General features: G+C 40.0%; 1 protein-coding gene across 1 annotated transcript; it reads right to left on the bottom strand.

Moving 5' to 3' along the window:
• Positions 1–15,085: 15,085 nt before the first annotated feature.
• Positions 15,086–18,602, bottom strand: LOC122864713 (stathmin-like). Its single transcript, XM_044172326.1, has 5 exons — positions 18,488–18,602; positions 16,676–16,719; positions 16,412–16,584; positions 16,016–16,207; positions 15,086–15,915 (listed from the first exon to the last, which is right to left on the bottom strand). The coding sequence occupies exons 2-5, from the start codon at positions 16,689–16,691 to the stop codon at positions 15,853–15,855; spliced, it is 444 nt and encodes a 147-aa protein (XP_044028261.1). The 5' UTR covers positions 16,692–16,719; positions 18,488–18,602; the 3' UTR covers positions 15,086–15,852.
• Positions 18,603–19,017: the final 415 nt, after the last annotated feature.

The raw sequence follows: 19,017 nt of genomic DNA, 5'->3' as shown, positions 1-19,017 counted from the left end.
TATAGCCTTTTCCTTAGCTCCACCCTCAGGCAAATTTTTACATTTTCAGATCTACTGGTAAGGCTCTACAGTAAGAATAGCAAAAGTCAGTGTTGCTCGTTCTGTCTAAGGATTTGTTCAGGCTGATGACAAAGCAAATTGTAGGGGCAGCGCAATTGCATATTAAGTCCATGGGAAGACCATGCGGATTGAGGTGAAGAAGCTTCCATGCAAGTGTTTGCACTTTCCCAGAAGCTTTGTGCCTCCACTTCATTAACCTACAGAGACGAGAGGAAAAAAGTAAAGAAGCTACACACATGGTTGGTGTGAAGAATGCACAAATTTGCTGTGCAGTCACTTTTGGGAACAACAGTGTTTCCCAGCCTGGTGGTCGGGACCCGGACAAGAGGTTGCAAGATAAATCTGAGGGGTCGTGAGATAATTAACAGTGGGGGAAAGCAGAAAAAAATATATTTCTGCTACACAAAATGATGTTATTTTTCCAGACGTTCATTTACTTTTCACTTCATTGTTTTTTGTTTAGTTTTTTCTTGTAGTTTACTGACTAATTTTACTTTTTAAAACAAAAACAAGGGGAAATAAATCAAGGGGGAAACTGGTGACAAGGGTTTGCAAGTAGACATTGCTTTTTTTAAGCTTTCACAGACTAAAAAGGTTGGGAACCACTGCTTTACGGTGAATACCCACTAAATGTGACGAAATGTAACGGGAGTGGTATGAGAGCGAATTGTCTCTCAAAGCATTGTGGGATAGCAGGCAACGGGGGGACTGATGCAAAACCAACGCAGGGGTCAGAGGTTGAACTTTTCTTTTTAAAGATCATTTTTGGGGCTTTTTGCCTTTATTTGATAGGAACAGTTGAAGAGAGACAGGACATCGTACATGGGGCGGTACCAGGTGAGCTACCTGGACGCAAGCTACTCGCTAGCTTGTAAGTGCCCGCAGCAACAAGTGAGAAGTATCGGAGGTGATGCTCAATTTCTTCCCTTCCAGTGGGTCTTTACGTTTAAGGGCTTTGTCTCACCAACATTTATACAGTAACTGTAATATTCTGGACTGAAATTAAGTTATTTCCATTGACTTGCCATGATCAGTTGATTCAGCGTGTGGAGGCAAAGTAACTTCGTACAATGTTTTCGTTCAACTTTTGATGCAAATTCCCACCGCTGACTGCTGTCTTGACAGTATACTGAGAGTCAAAAATGGAAGAAGCTAATATATTAGCTGTGTTGCAGCAATCAGTTTTAAATAAGTCACACCAATAGAACTTTACTCTTTGTGTCCATTTTGCAAAAAATGAAACTAGCCACAGCTTGAAAGTAATTATTATGTCACAAAGTCTCCAGGACCAATTTCTCATGGACATGCAAATTGTGCAATTACTGTGCCACTTTCTGGTGTGACTGGCCACAAATACTTATATTTTTTGTTGCAGATTGGTGCATTTTCTCAATGAACATTGTTGCCTGTACCAGCCAACAGTGGAGCTTTTCTGAGACCAAAGACTTTTCTTAAGAAACAGTCACAAATGTTTGAAACTGGCTATGAAAAACCTTTTTACTGTATGTAGTTTGAATCACTCTTGTGGGCCAAAAAGCAGCAACAGACACTTTTATATGAAGTGAATTAAATTTAGATGCAGCTGAGTCACCCTGAGCCTCCATCCTGCTGCTCTGTTCACTTGGAGACTAAAGTTGTTAACTGTAAACTTAAAACTGTGGAGTGCAAGACACGGCCCATCTGGAACACTCACACCTCACACCTTTACACACAAATTAAACTGCATCTACTGTATCACAACATGTCACAAGAACAGTGGCCAGAAAGTACAACTGCAGACTGAAAGTGAGAATCTCACTTCTGGATGGTAATTGGAATCACATTTACTTTTCATATTTCTTCAGATAAATCTTTATCTAAAACTTGCAGATGTAGCCTCGGTGTATTTGGATACACAGATATTCACCCAAGCAAGCTGTGCTTGATGTAATTAGGCATTCTTCCAGTTTAATCAAGTAATCCCAACACCAGACACACACACACACACACACACTCACTTCCTCACTGTTTGAAAGCAACTCAATTTTCAGGCAGAAACATCAAGCAGCATTTTTGCCTGTAAAGTTCCTCTTCCCATTCACATTTCTGGTTATCTGCTCTTCATTACAGACTCCCTCTATCATCGCGGCTCAGAGTTGCTGCGACTTGACACCGCTTCCAGGAATGTGCTTCACCTCTTAGAAAAACAGCTGCATAGTCACCAGTCAGGATTTAGTTGACTTTTCCACAGTGGCTTTGCATAAATCAACTTTGGAAGTGATCCCTGAAGGGGGGGTTCACCATGGGCGCTGAACCGTGATAAAACCCAACAATCAGTTATTATTCTTCACAATAGTGGGAGCAAATTGCAGAGACAGCGCACTGTGCCTGAAAAGTAGATGAGATTTTTTGCTGCTTAACTGTGGGTCATCTCCTATAAGCACTGAGGCGTTTGGATTAGCTACTCCTACACTGCTGTACTGTGGGACTGTTACACGTGAAAAGTACGCATGACTCGGTGATGGCGCACACACAATGTAGGGCCTCGCTGGATACACAGCGCTGTTGATCAATATGTGTGATGCAGCTTCAAGTGAAGAGATACTTGGCTTGCTGACACCTACACAAAAACCAATGCTTACAGAGACGTTACTCTAAAACATCCTCCGCTTGACATCACTTATTTAACATTTATATCAACACTTTACCGAGCGGCTCTGATGGAGCATGTACAGCGTGGAGAACCTGAGAGGCTTTTTGAGGCTTCAAGTGTTGTACTGGTTTGCAGATATTATCAGGCCCATATTTTTATTAGATTTTATTGCAGTATGTCATTTAAGTGATTGGAGTGTGGCACACATTTGGGGCACTCCAAACATAGCTACAGACAACTGTTGAACCACCACTAAGTGTAAGTAAGTGTACAGGGTACATTAAACTGCAGGTAACCACAGCAACAATACTTAAGCTTGACTCCTCATTACCATTTAATTCATTGGTGAAAGTAACCTAACCGCCATATGTTCTCCCTTACCACAAGAGGTAAAGAGGCACGTAGATAGTTTTGGTTTTATGTGCAGAGGTTTTGAGACCTACTTCCAAAAGTTGTGCCCATCACCCCGACGCAGTGGAGGTAAAAGGAATTTTGTATGTGCTGCTCAAAGCAAGGCTGTAGCTGCCATTTATGACACAGAAGTCATGTCCTTAATATTATTTGGGGGAATTTGGATTTAGACTCATGGCCTCAGTATTTACAAAATCTGGGTACAGCCTTGGCTCAAACCAGTAAAGTGTGACATTTAAAAAACAGTGCCCCGATAACTGTGAGTAATCCACTAATCTTGCTCTGGATTACTTTTATCCATTTTTATTAGGGACTATTTCTAGTTATACAAGACCAAGGCTGTGTTCGAAATCACATACTAACATACTGCCTTCTACATACTCAAACAGTATGTACTACTGCATACTGCCTACCACTCAATGTAATATTTTCCAGGCAAATTAAAGGCTGTTGTTTGTTGTTCACGTTTGATTTAAAGAAGAATAAAGAATTAAGGTAAAATAACTATTCAAATCAAAGCTGGACCGGCATTTTAGCAGCTATGCTTTACCGAGAAGCAGAAGAGGAGGCTGCCGAGCTGCGGAGGCAACTGCAAGTTGGCTGGCTAGCTAGCTGCCCCCGCAGGCACTCGCGGAGCTACTCAACTGTGAACATGTTGGAGCACATTTTTGATTCGCCAACAATTTTCGTAAAACTGCCAATATTTGAAATCTACACAGTTGATTTCTCGCCTTAAAAATTCTCAGAAGTGATTTAGTGATGAAATAGCATATGAAAGTTGTAAAAAAATATATATATATATATATATATATATATATATATATATATATAAAATACAGTTTGGTGCTAGAACTGTCTATCTTAGACAACTTAGTCACACCCACTTCCTGTTTAAGCACCATCTACGTCCGCTTTAATCCCCGCCCACTCTGAGTATGGATACGAATACAGATCATTTAGTTGGTTAGAGATACAGATACAGATAATGGTGTTCTCGCATGAACACGTTAGTATGCGACAGTATGGCGAGTCTATCGCCATGCTAGCAGCTCTGTGAGGCTGTACTTATGCTGCATTCAGAAGAACAGGAAAAACAGCCCTTATTCTGACTTGGGAGTGTCCATGTATTATTCCAAGGAGGTTCGCCCCAGTGCTAACTTTGTATTCACACTACATAAACAAGCTAAATTAGCAACTTTCATTGTGTTACATATTTGAAGCAGTTTGTCACCAAGTGAAACTTTGAATCAAACAAACAATGTATAGGTTCTATAAAATTAGCTGAATCAGTTGTATCAGTGTTAATAGTGGATTTTATTCCGATGTAGCTGCCAGTGGTGGTGCATTTGCAGCCATTCTGCCAACAGTTTGTTGACATGTCTGTAGTTCTTATCATCAGCTGGGAGATTTCATTGGTGTCAGAAATTTGCGACTCTGATTTACAAGTTGGTGGCTGATGTGAAAGGTTTTTTCCACACAGCTGCTCATAATTACAGTGTAAACGATATGATGTGAACGCGGCATTAGGCACAGCGCTGTTTTGACATAAATGCTAATGTTAGCATGCTACTTACAATGACAATTCTAACATGCTGATGTTGAGCAGGTTTATGATGGTCACCATCTTAGTTTAGCCTGTTAGCATGCTGAATGTGATGATTCAGTGCTGAACATGAATGTCTGACCCGTTGTTGGGATATTTGAGTGTGGACCAAAGTGGTGGACCGACTGACTGCCAATTCAAGCTGCTAGCATGGTTAAAAGCCAAATTGTCTCACTATACCACAAGCGGTAAGCAATGCAGATAGTTCGGTTTCATGTGCAGTACATGTGAAGGTGGCTGGAATCTTCTTTTGTGCAGCAGTAAAATATGACATTTGAGAAACCACAACATCTCTTTCCAAAATCTATGTCCTGATTTCTTTGGATAATCCACACTGTGGACAGTTTTACTAGGGACTATTTCTTTTGCACAAAGTCAGCCCAATTAATCAGTTGTTTTCAGGATGTTCCCAACACTTATTCCTCTGCCAATAAAATCGCTAGCTGTGCAACTTCTGGCAGTCTTTCAGAGCTATAAGGAGACTAGGGATGCAGCCAGGATTTTAAAAACACTGAGGTTATGAGTTCAAGTCCCCCAAGTACACGCCACAAAAATCCAAGTCTCTACAAAATGTTTTACTTATTTAAATTTATAGTAATTTATTTATTTAACTGTTCGATGACAGCTTCTGAAAATATTATAACAACATGAAAGTCTTAATTCCAAAATCAGAAATCATTTTCTGGAGGGAAAATAGTGACTTGATTATTTATTTATTTTGCTGGCAAGTTGTAGTAAGATTTTAATTTAGTCTTTACTGGAATCAGCCCATTAAATACCTAACCATGTGTAAGTTTTCAGTTGTATAATGTGAACTCCCCTAATTGTCAGACTGACACATAAAGGTTTGTGGCCTTCATCCTTCCTTAGTAAGTGTTGCTGGAGTTTTGACTCTTTATGACTGCTTTCCCTTTTCCATGCAGGGGTGTTTTGGGAAGTTTCTATGGGGTTTTGGTGCTTATTTTACCATGTAACTGCTAAACACTAAATCTAATAGGGCAGAAAACTGTTGCTGTCCTGCTCTATATGTTCCAAAAATGTTCAAACATGTTGGATTTGTGGCCACACCCCAATCAGTGGTATCACAGCAGGTGTTTTGGCTTCGCTGTTTGGAAATGCCTGTCATGGCATTGCTGATTGGGGTGAGGCCAAGTGCAGCATGTCTGAGAGTTTCAGCCCACAGAGAGCAGTGCAGCAGCCCTTTGTGGTTTAGTCCTGATTTACCCATAAAGAGCTGTTAACATTGCCAAAAGAATTTCATTAGCCTGGCCGTCAGTGGAGCCTCCAGACCATGGTTTAAAGGCTTTTCAATCCTGACAAGAAGAGCACTGTGAGGGAAACACTGAATACATGAAACCTTTGACATGAAAATGGTCAGATTCAAACATTCTTAGCAGAAAATAACAGCAGCAGCTTTGATTCCAGAACCACACTTACAATGGATATATACACTTTTTTTCATGTATTTATTTTTTTCTATACAACCATTGCTGTTCAGTATCAGAGTTCCTAATCCACATTATCATATCCACTCTTTGTTGGTGCATAGAAACAAGGATTGACTCGCTTAAATGAAAGAGACATTGGTCATTCGTTCATTCTGCTGCAAGCACAGATATTTCTGCTAGTGCTTTAATCTGCTTTAATTGCATACTGAAGAATGCTATGACTGAAATGTCTGTGCAGTTTGTTTCTGCATTGAAAAAGGAATTGAAAACATACCAAATGAAATCTTAGCCATGACCTGCTTCAAATGAATATCTTCATTTATTTCAAAGATCAGCAGTGTAATGAGAGAGTGAATACTGGCTTATTTGAACTTGGTAGCCCCGATGCTTCCCTATTAAAAGCTTAGGGAAGTCTTTTCTCCTGTAAAACCAAAAAGGACTGTTTGAAAGCATAAATCTCACCTTTGTGTTGCTTGTATGAGTAAGTTTTCTAGTGCGGCGTATTATTCGTCTGGTGTGTCGAGCCGTAATGGGTTCATTACTGCCTCCTGTGGCTGGATTTTCCTCCAGCTCCAGAAAACACCCACTGCAACATATAGTATGTTATAGTTATAATTTGTTATTACAATATATGTCGAGTTATTATATTTTTAGTAAAAAAGTTGCCACGAAACTAATAATGTAACAACTTGCATAAAATGTAATAACATATATGCAAAACAGTTGTTACGTTATTCCCTCAATGTTTTTATTACATTATAGGCAGATTACTACATTATTAGTTTTTAATACATTTTTATGACATTATGTGCACTTATTACATTATCTGCAATTGTTGTGTTATGAGTTTCTACAGTCCCAAACGGGGCTAGGGTATTGCTTACCTTTTGCATAGAGGAATGATCCCAATGAGTTAAGATTGAAAAACAAAAAAGTGCCCCAGTGCCAAATCTGCACTCATACTGGCCAAAACCCTGAATTTAGGTATCAGAACTGACATTGGGAGGGAAAGAAGAGTGGCATTGGTCAAGGCTGGATTAGCAACCAGACAAAATGAGCAACGGTCCCTGGATCCACAGAACTCCGGGGGCCGCTGGCAGAGAGCTCCAGGTTTACTGTGTGTTACCAGTTTGTGCTTTTGTTCCCCCCCACACACACACACACTAAATTACAATATAAATTGACACGGTAAGGACCTTAGAAGCAAATTCTGGTATATTTCAACCTGGGGGGGGGGGGGCATTGTACTCACATCGTGTTAACAACAAAGTAAACACAGAAAGTAGCCCCCTGTAATAGCCATTATGGCTAACTGCATAGGCATCTACATCCAGGTCAGCTTGGCGGCTGACTTAATCACCCTGCACATTCATCCGCGGATGTGCATGTTTGTTTGTGTGAAGCTAACTTCCACTGTGTTTATATCGTCTTCTAAGGAAACTCAAAAACCTAAGTGTAATGGTGGATTATCTCGTGGACTATTAGGAGGACGATCGTGGGTGATTTCACTTTGATGGCCGACCATATTTATTCGAACCAGAGTACACAGTACATATGACAGTACAAAGTAGCTAAATCAAATGAAAGAGGAAAGACGGAGAATGGAAGCAGAGGCAGAAAGGCAACAGGACCGTCCCAAAAGACAATGTACAGTATGTCAGGAAACTGTTGGTGTTCCTGTGCTCACTGATCTCCACAGCCGTCTGAGGAGAGTGGGACCGGTTGATACCAGACGTGGAAAATCTAGGTGTGTCCACGGATGAGCGTAATTCCAGCTGTGTAACTACAACAAATGTTTGACCCACCAGTAATAAACACTAGCATCTGGTTATAGGTTTTCTTTGACCCACTATTAGCACAGTGGGCTAACGTGGCCATTCCAGGGTTAGGCTTAGGCTACTTTCTGTGTTTACTTTGTGTTGGACTCAGACACAAGTGTTTGAAATGATTCATGTAAAAATGTGGAAAGCTGTAGGAGGCTCACGCATCTTGCCCCATCTTTTGCACGAGTGCTCGTTCCCCAAATCTCTACAACAGAGGTGGAGAGTGCAAAGGGAGTATTCCAACATAGAAATTTTGTACACATTGCACAGAGAATGGAAAGAGCAGGGGTTAATATATGGGCCCAACAGCTAATTTCTGCCCTGGGGCCCCCTGGCAGGTTGATGCAGCCATGGGAATTGTGCATGCTTACGAAATACCAATGTTAAAAAATATCCATATTTAATTGCTATTGGTACAGTATCTGCTATACCAGCCTTCAAAAAGCTTCATCAGTAGTACTCTGAGAACAAAAACCCTCCAGGCAAACAACAAAAACACGACATGATTGGTCAAGCCCTGGCTGATATCAGTACGCATGTTCACTCACCTACTACTTTCAATACTAACAGCATCTCTTTGCTACATTAAAAACTCAGTCAGCCCTGTAATAGTATTTTCACGTCCGAGATCATCATTCCTCCTCCCGTTCCCATCCTGCCTTTATCGCACTCTTACTCATCATCTCTGCTGATCTGTGTTTCTCAGCCTTAATGTGCCTTCTGCACCGCCTCCACTGATCTCGCTCAGCTCCGCTTGCCTTATCCCTCCCTGCCTCAGCATATCTGCCCACCGTCTACACTCCCTGTAGTCCTGGACTTAGCCTGGCCCTATTTGTTGTTTCCCCACAGACATTTTCATTCAGATGATGTCAGGATAGACTCGATTCATTCTGCATTATGTTTACTCAAGGAGATACAGGCCGGAACATCTTTCTTCTTTGCTGTGATCTTACCAGGCTCAACGTGGCTGTCTTTAAATAAATAGAAATAATTGGAAAAACAAATTCAAATGGAAGAAAATAAGATAAGAATGTGGCAGAGAAATGATTAAGTTCTGTACATCATGGATTTACTAAGATATTGTGATTAAGATGCCAAATTAAAACATGAGAAACTGACACAAATTGCCTTTTAACTAACCTTAAAGAAGTGGTTCCCAACATGGGGGTCAGGGCCCCTCCTAGGGGTCCTAAAATAAGGAAGAGGAATCATACTGACTTCGGTGATCCCCAGACTTTTCTAGCACCACCAGCAGGTCAAATTTTTCACTTATCCTGTGAAATATCTACTGGAGGGATTTGGCACAAAATTTGATAAAGACATTCATAGTTCACAGATGATGAATCCTAATGACTTTGGTGATCTTCTGACTTTTCTTCTAGCGCCAGCATGAGGTTGACATTTGTGGCTTAGCTGCTGTATGGATTGCCATGAAATTTGATACACACATTCATGCCCCCCTCCGGATTAATTGTAATCAATTTGGCGATCCCCTGGCTTTTCATCTAGCGCCATCATCTGGTCAAAATTTCCATTTTATCTTTGGTTTATGGCCAAATACAAGCAAAACTAATGACATTCCCATCAGCCTCAGCTGTAGTTTTTGTTTATTGCTAATTGGCAAATGCTAGCATGCTAAACTAAGATGGTGAACATGGTATAAAAGTTGCTTGACATGCTGCTTAACATCAGCAAGTTAGCATTGTCATTGTGAGCATGTTAGCATGCTGGCGTTAACATTTAGCTCAAAACACTGCCTCACAGTGTTGCCAGCGTGGCTGTAAACTGTTGTATTAACATGTTTGAGCTATTATTGAGAATGAGCAGCCAAAGCTGTGACAGTGATTGTCAAAAGTAGCAAAAAAGCCGTGCACACCTCACTGAAGGTACAAGTCACCGCTGGAAGACCCACTATTAGTACTTTAGCTGGACCCAGCATGCACCTATTGGTCGTGCAACATTTTGGGTGTGTTGATTTTGATAATTTTATCAGGAGTTATTTTACAAAGCTCATTCAGAACCACAGAAGACATTATCACAGAATGAGCTTACCATGACTAGTAAGCTGACCTTTAAATGTAAAACCATTGGAGAGCCCCTGTAAGAGGGGTCACGAGCCAAAAACGATGGGAACTACTGCGTCAAAAACAGGTTCAAATGAAGGCTCCACTTCAGAGTGAGTAAATTGCTCTGTATTTCCTTTTAAGATAACCACAGCAAATTAAAACAAGCGATGATGCAGTAAATGCATGTGATTAGTACTCTGCAGGCTGTGCACTAGGAAGCAATAAGTAATAATGAGCGCCCAGTCTATACTGTCAGCACTGTATTCAGCTAGTTTTCGTCAAACTTTGTGGAACTAACACTGTGTGTATTTAACATTAAGAACAGTCCTTTCATGCTGTGTGTATCAGTAATTATCAGAGCTCTTGTGCATACAGAGCATTATTGAGCTGCCATGCAGAAGGTTGTCTTGGGTCACTCCTGCTATGGTAACAGAGCCAAATCACAGAGGGTTATTACAGGCCGTTTGTCTTTGGAGTGGGCTCTGTTTCTAGTCATGTTCAAACTCCACAGTTGGAGACGTTAATAGTGCATTTCACTTTTTAACCCACACATTCCTCCTTTCCTCAACAGTGTTGAGTCTCAATAGATTTTTCTTAATTACTCTCTTCTGTGCGAGAACAGTTTAGCAAATCAGGCATGGAGAATGAGTTCTCCGACAAGGACTTTAACAGCCATGATATTTCTTTTGTCATTCCTTTTTTTGTTCTTGTTTGAGATAAGTGCCAGGCTTTGCTGTGACACACTGATTGTCACCTGCATTACACACAGCATGTGTTCAGCCAGGCACTTTCTGTGAGGAGCCAAGAGCGGGGTTCTTATATGGTCTTAGAAAGTTTTGACAGGAATTCTACAGGATTTAAATATTTTTTTATGTATTTTGCAGTTAATAAGTAAGCTGAGACGGCGGCTCCCAAACTGGGACTCCCAGGGGTTCTTGGTGTTTTAGGGGTTTATAGACCCAGTGAGGAATAGTACATTTCTATTTTCCAAACTTATGTAATTATCTCCTCATACTGGTGGAAAGGGACTAATTTAGTCAAGTTCTGTATTTACAGTAAGTACAATTTTAAAGTACTTGAACTCAAGCATTTCCATTTTATTCACTTTATGCTTTTATTTAACTACAGTTCAGAGAGAAATATTTTTCACAGCTATAATATATACTACTTACGCTGCAGATTAACATTTTAAAACATATGATCATTTAATAAAACATGATACATTTTTAGCCGTGCTAGCAGTGTGGTTGTAGGGATGGTAATGTTGGTAGGTGGGTCGGTCCACCACTTTAGTCCAGACTGAAATAGCTCAGAAGCTATGGGACGGATCGAGATTACATTTTGTAAAATAATCTAAAATATTTCACCAACTATGTTATGGATTGTCACGAAATTTGCAGTTGTGAGTAAGGGGACCTTGAGTTAAAGGTTATATTGATGACATCACTTTTCCTATAAAATTATGATTGTGAATTACTCATTTTAAAATTTTTGACGGGTCCAAAATGAATGTTTTGTTTATCTCTTTGTTTCTGAGTGATAGGTCTGACGTTTGGTTCCTGCTTCTAACAAGAGCCAATAGTTATAATGAAGTTGGTCACGTGGTATAGTTGCCAGTTAGTGTGGAAAAAAATGGACACTGATGTTAGCATAGTATATTAGCTATCTTAGCTTAATCGTCTGAACAACAATAACCCATAAAATTGCAGTTCTGAATATTAAACCCAATATCCCAATATATTACCAGTGTGGCATGTCGAAGGTAAATTAAAGTTCAGAACTACTGTAAATCTGCTCATTATAGTGTTTAGACCCAAAACGTGACTTTTATTGAGGGTGTCATTTCATATAGCAGTCTAGCCATATAGCCAGCTGCGTTGAGCTCAACAGCTACAGTACTCACGTTGATATAAAAATCTGAAAATACTGACATGATCATACAGTCGCCCTTTCTCCCTGTAGCCATTGTTGCTGTGTGGCGCTCAGCTGTTTTTTATAATCCGCTATGAGATTTGTTTTCAGCAAGAAAACACTTTGAATAATGTTAGGTCAACACTAGCTAACGTCAGGTTTTACTGTAGCGGTCTGTCTGATGTGGAGCGCTGTGGGTTTTCATAGCATCCCTACGATGTAATGTACTGTACTTTGATTGGATTAAAATGTAAATATTTACCTAATGTCTTATAGTGTAAGGATGATTGAAATGTCATTTTACGGATAAGTGTTGCAATATAGGACCTCTATAATCATCAAATGATGGGGGAAAAAAGGGTTACCTAAAGCTAGCTAGCCATATCCTAAGATTACCATAGATAACGTTACATGAAACACCACCACACAATGTAATCTACATCTATAGCTAATGTATAGCTATATGTTGCTAAATGGATTCATTGCTGTACTCGACCATTCATTGTCTCACTCCACTCGACCATGAAATATGCAGGTTGTGCAACGAACTGGCAACCACTGCAGTGGAACGAGGGGGGGAGTGCGTCATCTAGTGGCTGGATGTTTTCAGTGTTATCAATAGCGCCTTTAAGTTGTTTTTTTTTTGTCAAACAACTTTGTTTCTTTTTGAGCAGCTTTAACAATAAAATGATGCTTACATGTTACTGCATCTGTAATAACAAACCAGTGATCTACAGTATGTATAAAATATGTATATGGCAAATACTTTTGAGCCTTCTGCATGATAAGTAAATAAGTTTGATACTACACATTTTACTGATAATACATCGTTTTACTTTAAAAATTGAAAAAATGAAAACAAGACTTTTATGTCTAATTGAGTACTTTTCCATTGTTGTATTTCTACTTCCACTACATTCAGCATGTTGTATAGTCCTACAATTCAGCACTAAATCAACAACTTCAGTTTTTTCATATGCAATGAGGCTATGTGACCCTAATGTTTGAGAAATCCATAGTCCATTACTCATACAAAGTTAGTAAGTGATGCAACTAAATAGCACTGATTACAGTTTAGTGAGGTGCTTGGAAAATTTGCTGCTGCAATCTGCAAAAGTAGGCTTTTGGTGAAAAAAAGAGATGAATTTAATCCAAGATTTTAAAGATAGTCCTTATTTTAACTGATATGATGGGTACTTGGAGAGAGGAAGAGAGGGGGGGGAGTAAAGAACAACATTGCCCTCTACTGGTCTGCTGAAGTGTTTACTAAAAAAAATAAAGAACACCATATTCTAATTCCTACAATGTGAACACAGAACGGTGAGGTGTGACACAATAAAACGTTTCCCCAGACTCAAAGACTATGAGTAGAATAAAATAAAAAAACGCCATTCACATTTAGTTGTAGTGTCTATGTAGACTGATATTGTGCCCAGTACAGTTTTGAGGTACATATACTTTGCTTAAGTATTTCCATTTTTTCCTACTTTATACAATAATATATTTTACTCTGTCACAGTTGTTTAACAACTATAGTTACTAGTTACCTTTCAGATTAAGATTTTACATACAAAACATACCGTGAGTTCATCATGTATGACGCATTGCTATAGATCTGACTACCCAGCAGCATATACAGCAGTTTTAGAATGGAGCAGAATTAGCTCCACCTTAACCTGCTACAACATTAAAGTACTGATACATATGCATACATATCAATGAATCGATAACCAGCACTGACTGATTATTCTGCTTTATGAGTACTTTTACATTTAATACTTTGAGTACATTTTGTTGCTAATACTTGTGTACTTTTAGGTTTTGAAGGCAGGACTTTTGCTTGTAACTGAATATTTTTAGTGTGGTGTTGCTACTTTTACTTAAGAATGAAATGATCTGAATACTACTTCTCTCCTTCAGTATGGCTGCCAATCACAGGAGCAGCTCTCATTAATGAGATTTGTTATTTAAATAAATTTGGGAGTTTTTCTTTATCCAAATTAAGGGTTGAAGGATAGAGGGCGCCTTATGGTGTACAGATTGTATAATCCTCTGAGACAAATTTTGGACAGGGCTATATAATATTGTGTATAAGTGAGTCATTAAATCTATAGTTCATAGTTACTAGTTACTTTTCAGCTGCTTTTTACTGAAATACACAAATGTATGTATCTCATAGACACCAGCTTAATATACTGTATAAAACTGCAGGATAACCCTCCCTTTAATTGCTGCCGTGCCCAACCCCATATAAAAATTTTAAAATATCCATTTACAATACTGTATGTGCAACTCATTATTTTGTATCGTCATTTTAATTTGACTTGTTTCTGTTATTTCAGGTTGGCCCATGCTCTCAAATCTGTAGCAACTGATCCAACTTCTTTGAATGGTTTAAGCTGTTTGAGCCAGAATAAAATAAATGCCATATTCAACGAACATCTATAGGGATGATTCGCATGAAATTGTGTCACATTTGATTTGATTCAGCTTTTCAGATTCAGAAACGCTACCTGGGACTTTAATCAAAACCACCAGCAGAGGGAGACAAAGACTGCAGTTTTTGGAAGCTGGTCCACAGAGTGGACTAGTTGTGATCATGTGTAATGATGTCACTGGTCTACAGTATGTCACCATCAACTTGAAGAGTTGTCTCTTTCAAAATGTTGGATTTTGTGGTTCTCAAATCATCAAGTCATCAAGTATTAATTCACTGCATCTGTGATTAGCCAATATTTTAAATGCATGACTACAGTTAGAGGATTTGTAAAGTCTGAGTGTTTAGGCAGTTTTTCTACCTTTCCCCCAGCAGAGGGCGACATATACCTGAGCATCCTTACATAATGAGACAGTTATGTTCAATAACCTTTATACAATCAGTTACTTTATCCTACCGGGAGACATCAGTATCTACAGAGTGGGCATTAGTTTGGTTCGGTGTCGTGTTATTGAAGCCCATTAAAAGAGTGAACAAACCAGTCTCATTATTTGTCTGCTCAAAAATTATCAAAACTGACACATTAAACCAGTTTCCTCATTGAGTGCTTGTGTTGTAGCTGAGCCCGCCTCCTTCCACAGTATAACTATACCACTCATAATATAGGACACCAATAGTTTCAACAGCAAGAAAACAGTGTTGTTTGTTATTTTTATTTGTTTTAGTACAACAGTTCAAGTCAACTAACCACGGTATCTATTGAGATGCGGAAGTGTATTGCTCTTTAGCATTCCATGTGTGGGCCCCTGTTCAGTGATGTTCAAGATGGCATCCATTTCCATGTGTGGCATGTTAATTCACAGCTACACAGCAAGAAGTCATGTGCTTTCAAGACAGCGCCATATTTTTACAAAAGCAAAGAATCAATCAGCAGCACAAAACATGATCTGCAGGAGCAAACTAGCAGAATCTGGGTAGCAAAGCGGCACTAAACACCTGCATGTATAACAGCCAACGCCTTGATCAAACCTTGTGCTACTTGTTTCGTTTGTTTTTTGTTTTTTTAAATATACATAAGTGCCGAGAACATCAACGGTTCACAGGAACATTTTCAAAAACGCACTATGAAACTGGCAGGGATGAAAGACCTATGCATAGAAACATGCTTCCTCAAAAAAGGATAAGAACACACTGCTAATTTTCAAGAAGGGCAGAAGCTGCACTGACAAGCTACATATCAAATGGATTAGACTCAACAAGGGGGGGGGGGGGATGATCCACATGTTATACCAGCGCAAGTACACTTATAGCAGGAGAATTGAAAAATTCACAAAGTGGAACTTGTATTTATTATTATTTCAAAAAGGTGGGTCGTGAACACAACAAAAATACTGGCTGAACAAAAAATAAATCAATCTTTGGATACGTAAAAAACCCTCTACAATCCCCTGTTTGTAACTTTCAGTCTTCCGAAGTGCCCTCTTTGGTTTCCTTGTTCTTTCGCACCTCTTCCAACTTCTTGTCCTATTAAAAGAACAGGAAAAATTAAGGATTAAATTCCAACATCCTGGTGAGAAAAAAAAACATGCAAGTTCATCCATTTATCATCATCTGAAACACTGACCTTCTCCTTGAATTTCTCATTCATCGCTGCCATAAGTGCTGTGCGGTTCTCTTTGTTGGCCTCCATCTTCTGATTAAGCTTCTCCTCTGCCATCTTACTGAAGTTATTGTTCTCCTCCATAGCTTTCTGTAGCACTTCCTTTTCATGCTCACGCTTCTCGGCCAAGTGCTTCAGAACCTCAGCTTCATGGTTCTGAAAAGGGATGTTAAACTAAAATGTTACCTCCAGCCCACCACATTTTCATTTCTCCAGCCGACATCCACCACAAGCACTCAAATGCTGATGAACTCAATTTGTCAGAGACTCAGATATAAACAGCTCATAGAAAAAAAAAAAAAAAAAGGGAAATGTTTAGGTTTCTAGGCTCAAGGTTTATTACACTGAATACATTTTTACCTTGCGTCTCTCCTCTGCAGCATCCAGCTTCCTCTGAATTTCCTCCAGTGAGACATCCTTCTTCTTGGGAGGAGACAGGGGGAAGTCGCCCTTGGCATCTGGGGCGGGAGCAGCCAGGATTACCTCAAAGGCTTGGCCAGAGGCCCGCTTGTCAAGCTCCTTGACCTGGATATCTGAACACACACAAAAAAGGTAATTAAAAAAAAAAGGCACAACGAACCATAATGCAGTAATAATTTACATTGAACTCTTGATATAACTCACCTTCAGAGGCTGCCATTTTAAGAGTGCGCTGCAGGTCAGTTTACCTGAAGGGGAAATATAAGAAAGACGTCAGATTAATGGGATTGTGATTCACTGTGTCTGTGGTGAATTCATATCAGATAGCGCTAAAACTTAGTGACCTCTAGCGGATGTTTTACAGCATTTCCACAAACCTTCATCTAAAAACAAGCCAAGCTAAAAAACCAAGGCACAGTGGCAACACCCCATGGCCGTCTTCAATACTGCAAGCAACCACCGCCCATCAATCCACACAACACCACTGGCATTCAAAAACTGCATGTTACACACACAATTGTTTCTTTCATCTTGTGGCAGCAACAACATTCAGATCAATCTGGGAGCACTTGAAGCGCTTCATCATACAGAGGAGAAAGCCTACCTACCGCTGCGTTAGTTGTTAATGAACGACACAAGCCACATTTTGTTGAAACAAAAGGCTGTGATCAGGGTGGGAACGCAGGCAGCGGCAGGTGCACACAGGCCTGGACTCGGCCTACGAAACAGCCAATATACACCATCCCAAATGAGATTAGTGAGCAACGAGCATATCCGGGGGGGGAAATTATCATCAGGAGCACCTGTTCCTTGCACCATGTGTTGGAGCCTCGGGGGGGGCTAACCACGCAGACTAAACATGCGAGGCGAGCCCGAGAAGCTGGATCCTTGAGCTCAAACGTAATGTCAGTCATATCATTTGAAAACTTATCGAGTTACATCTACAGAATCGCTGGAGCAATGGCAACAGCCATCATGCCATTTGGTCAAGTGGTTAATGCGAGTCATAAACTATCACCAAAATCAGATGGTGTTATTGAGTGACCCCTCCCATAATATTTCAAAAGGCTACCAACACACGCTAAATGTGGCATTTGTATAATGTTAGCTTTCCATATAACGCCATACACAAATCTCATTTTGACTTAAATAGTGCAAGGTTTGGTGAATGCCCACACCTTACCATACCAAATTTACACCCACGGTTGGCATTTTAGTGAACTGCTGACTCACTTCGCCTTAACAATGTCCTCGCTGACAATGACAGAACATCGCCTTCGTTTAGAGTCAGTTTCAGTGAGCTTCCTGGTGTCTTTAGCTCAAGCATAACAAGCAGCATCAAACAAAGGCGCATTTAACGGCAACGTGACGAACAGCTGCAAACAAAGACGGGCTGGCGGCAGTTGATTTCCACAAACATGTCGAATAAAAGCAAAGCTTTGCTCACACACACACACTGGTGTCGTTGAGGGGTGAATAATAATTGACAAAATGGGACTGCACCCCACAAATACACAGACATGAAAGAAGTCATCCAAGTCTACCTTCATCTGCCTGTCTGTCTGTCTGTCTGTCTGTCTGTCTGCCTGTCTGTCTGTCCAAACTGTGCCAGTGTCTCCCACCGTACAATAGGCTAACAACCCGCCAACCACACGCCACAAAAGAGCAGTAGCAGCAGTCTCAGTCTAATTTTTTTTTCATTGAAATAAGTTATTCACAATAAAAATAAAAATGCCGAGGTCGAAGAGATCCACCTACAACATGTCAGTCATAATGTTAGATAACGTTAGCTCACATGCTATGCTGACAAAAGTGACACATACCATTCACAACAAAAACGGTCAAGGAAAAATTCTACATACTATGCAAAAAATGACGACTAAAATATTAAACATGTCTCGCCTGCATCTCTTTACAACGGCATGAATTCAGCAAAGTCCGTAGTTAAAGACGAAAAATAAATAAATCAATCCTATGGACTTTTTCGGTTATAAGGATGCTGTCTGTCACACCCACCTTCAACAAGCTGCGGACGCTGTGCTCCTCTCTCACAGAATTGACCACGAGCCCTCTGCGCGAGCGTCTCGAGCGCGCACATAAATGGACCAAAGCGAGTGCCGTCACGCCGTCTACTGCCAATCATTGGTTGGCTCGCCCACTCCTATGTGCCTCTGGGAATTGTAGTTTTATGCGACTACGTTTAGACAATGAGCTTCAACTATTCCACGGGTTAAAATTTGATTAATAGTGTTTATTATTACAATGGAGGTAAACTGGGTGAGGCTGCAATCCATAGTAATGTATTAGAAAGCAGTAGGCCACGTAGTAGGCCTGTGGCAATGTTTAGGGTCACTGTTCCCTGTGACAGTGATTGTAGTCATTGCTCCACCCAGTGCTTAATATAATGGAGTTTGCAAGTTTCACTGTCACAAATGGTTTTTATTTTTGGCATTTAGGTTTTAATTATTTTTAAATAAAAATACCACTCAGAAAATGTGTTATGTTTGAGCTTCACTGTGCAGAATGGTGTCCATGTTTCAGATGTG

The sequence above is a fragment of the Siniperca chuatsi genome, linkage group LG17 (genome assembly GCF_020085105.1).
Source record: "Siniperca chuatsi isolate FFG_IHB_CAS linkage group LG17, ASM2008510v1, whole genome shotgun sequence".
NCBI lineage: Eukaryota > Metazoa > Chordata > Actinopteri > Centrarchiformes > Sinipercidae > Siniperca > Siniperca chuatsi.
Note: the sequence above shows the minus strand (reverse complement) of the source record. Positions and strands in the feature narration are given on the sequence as shown.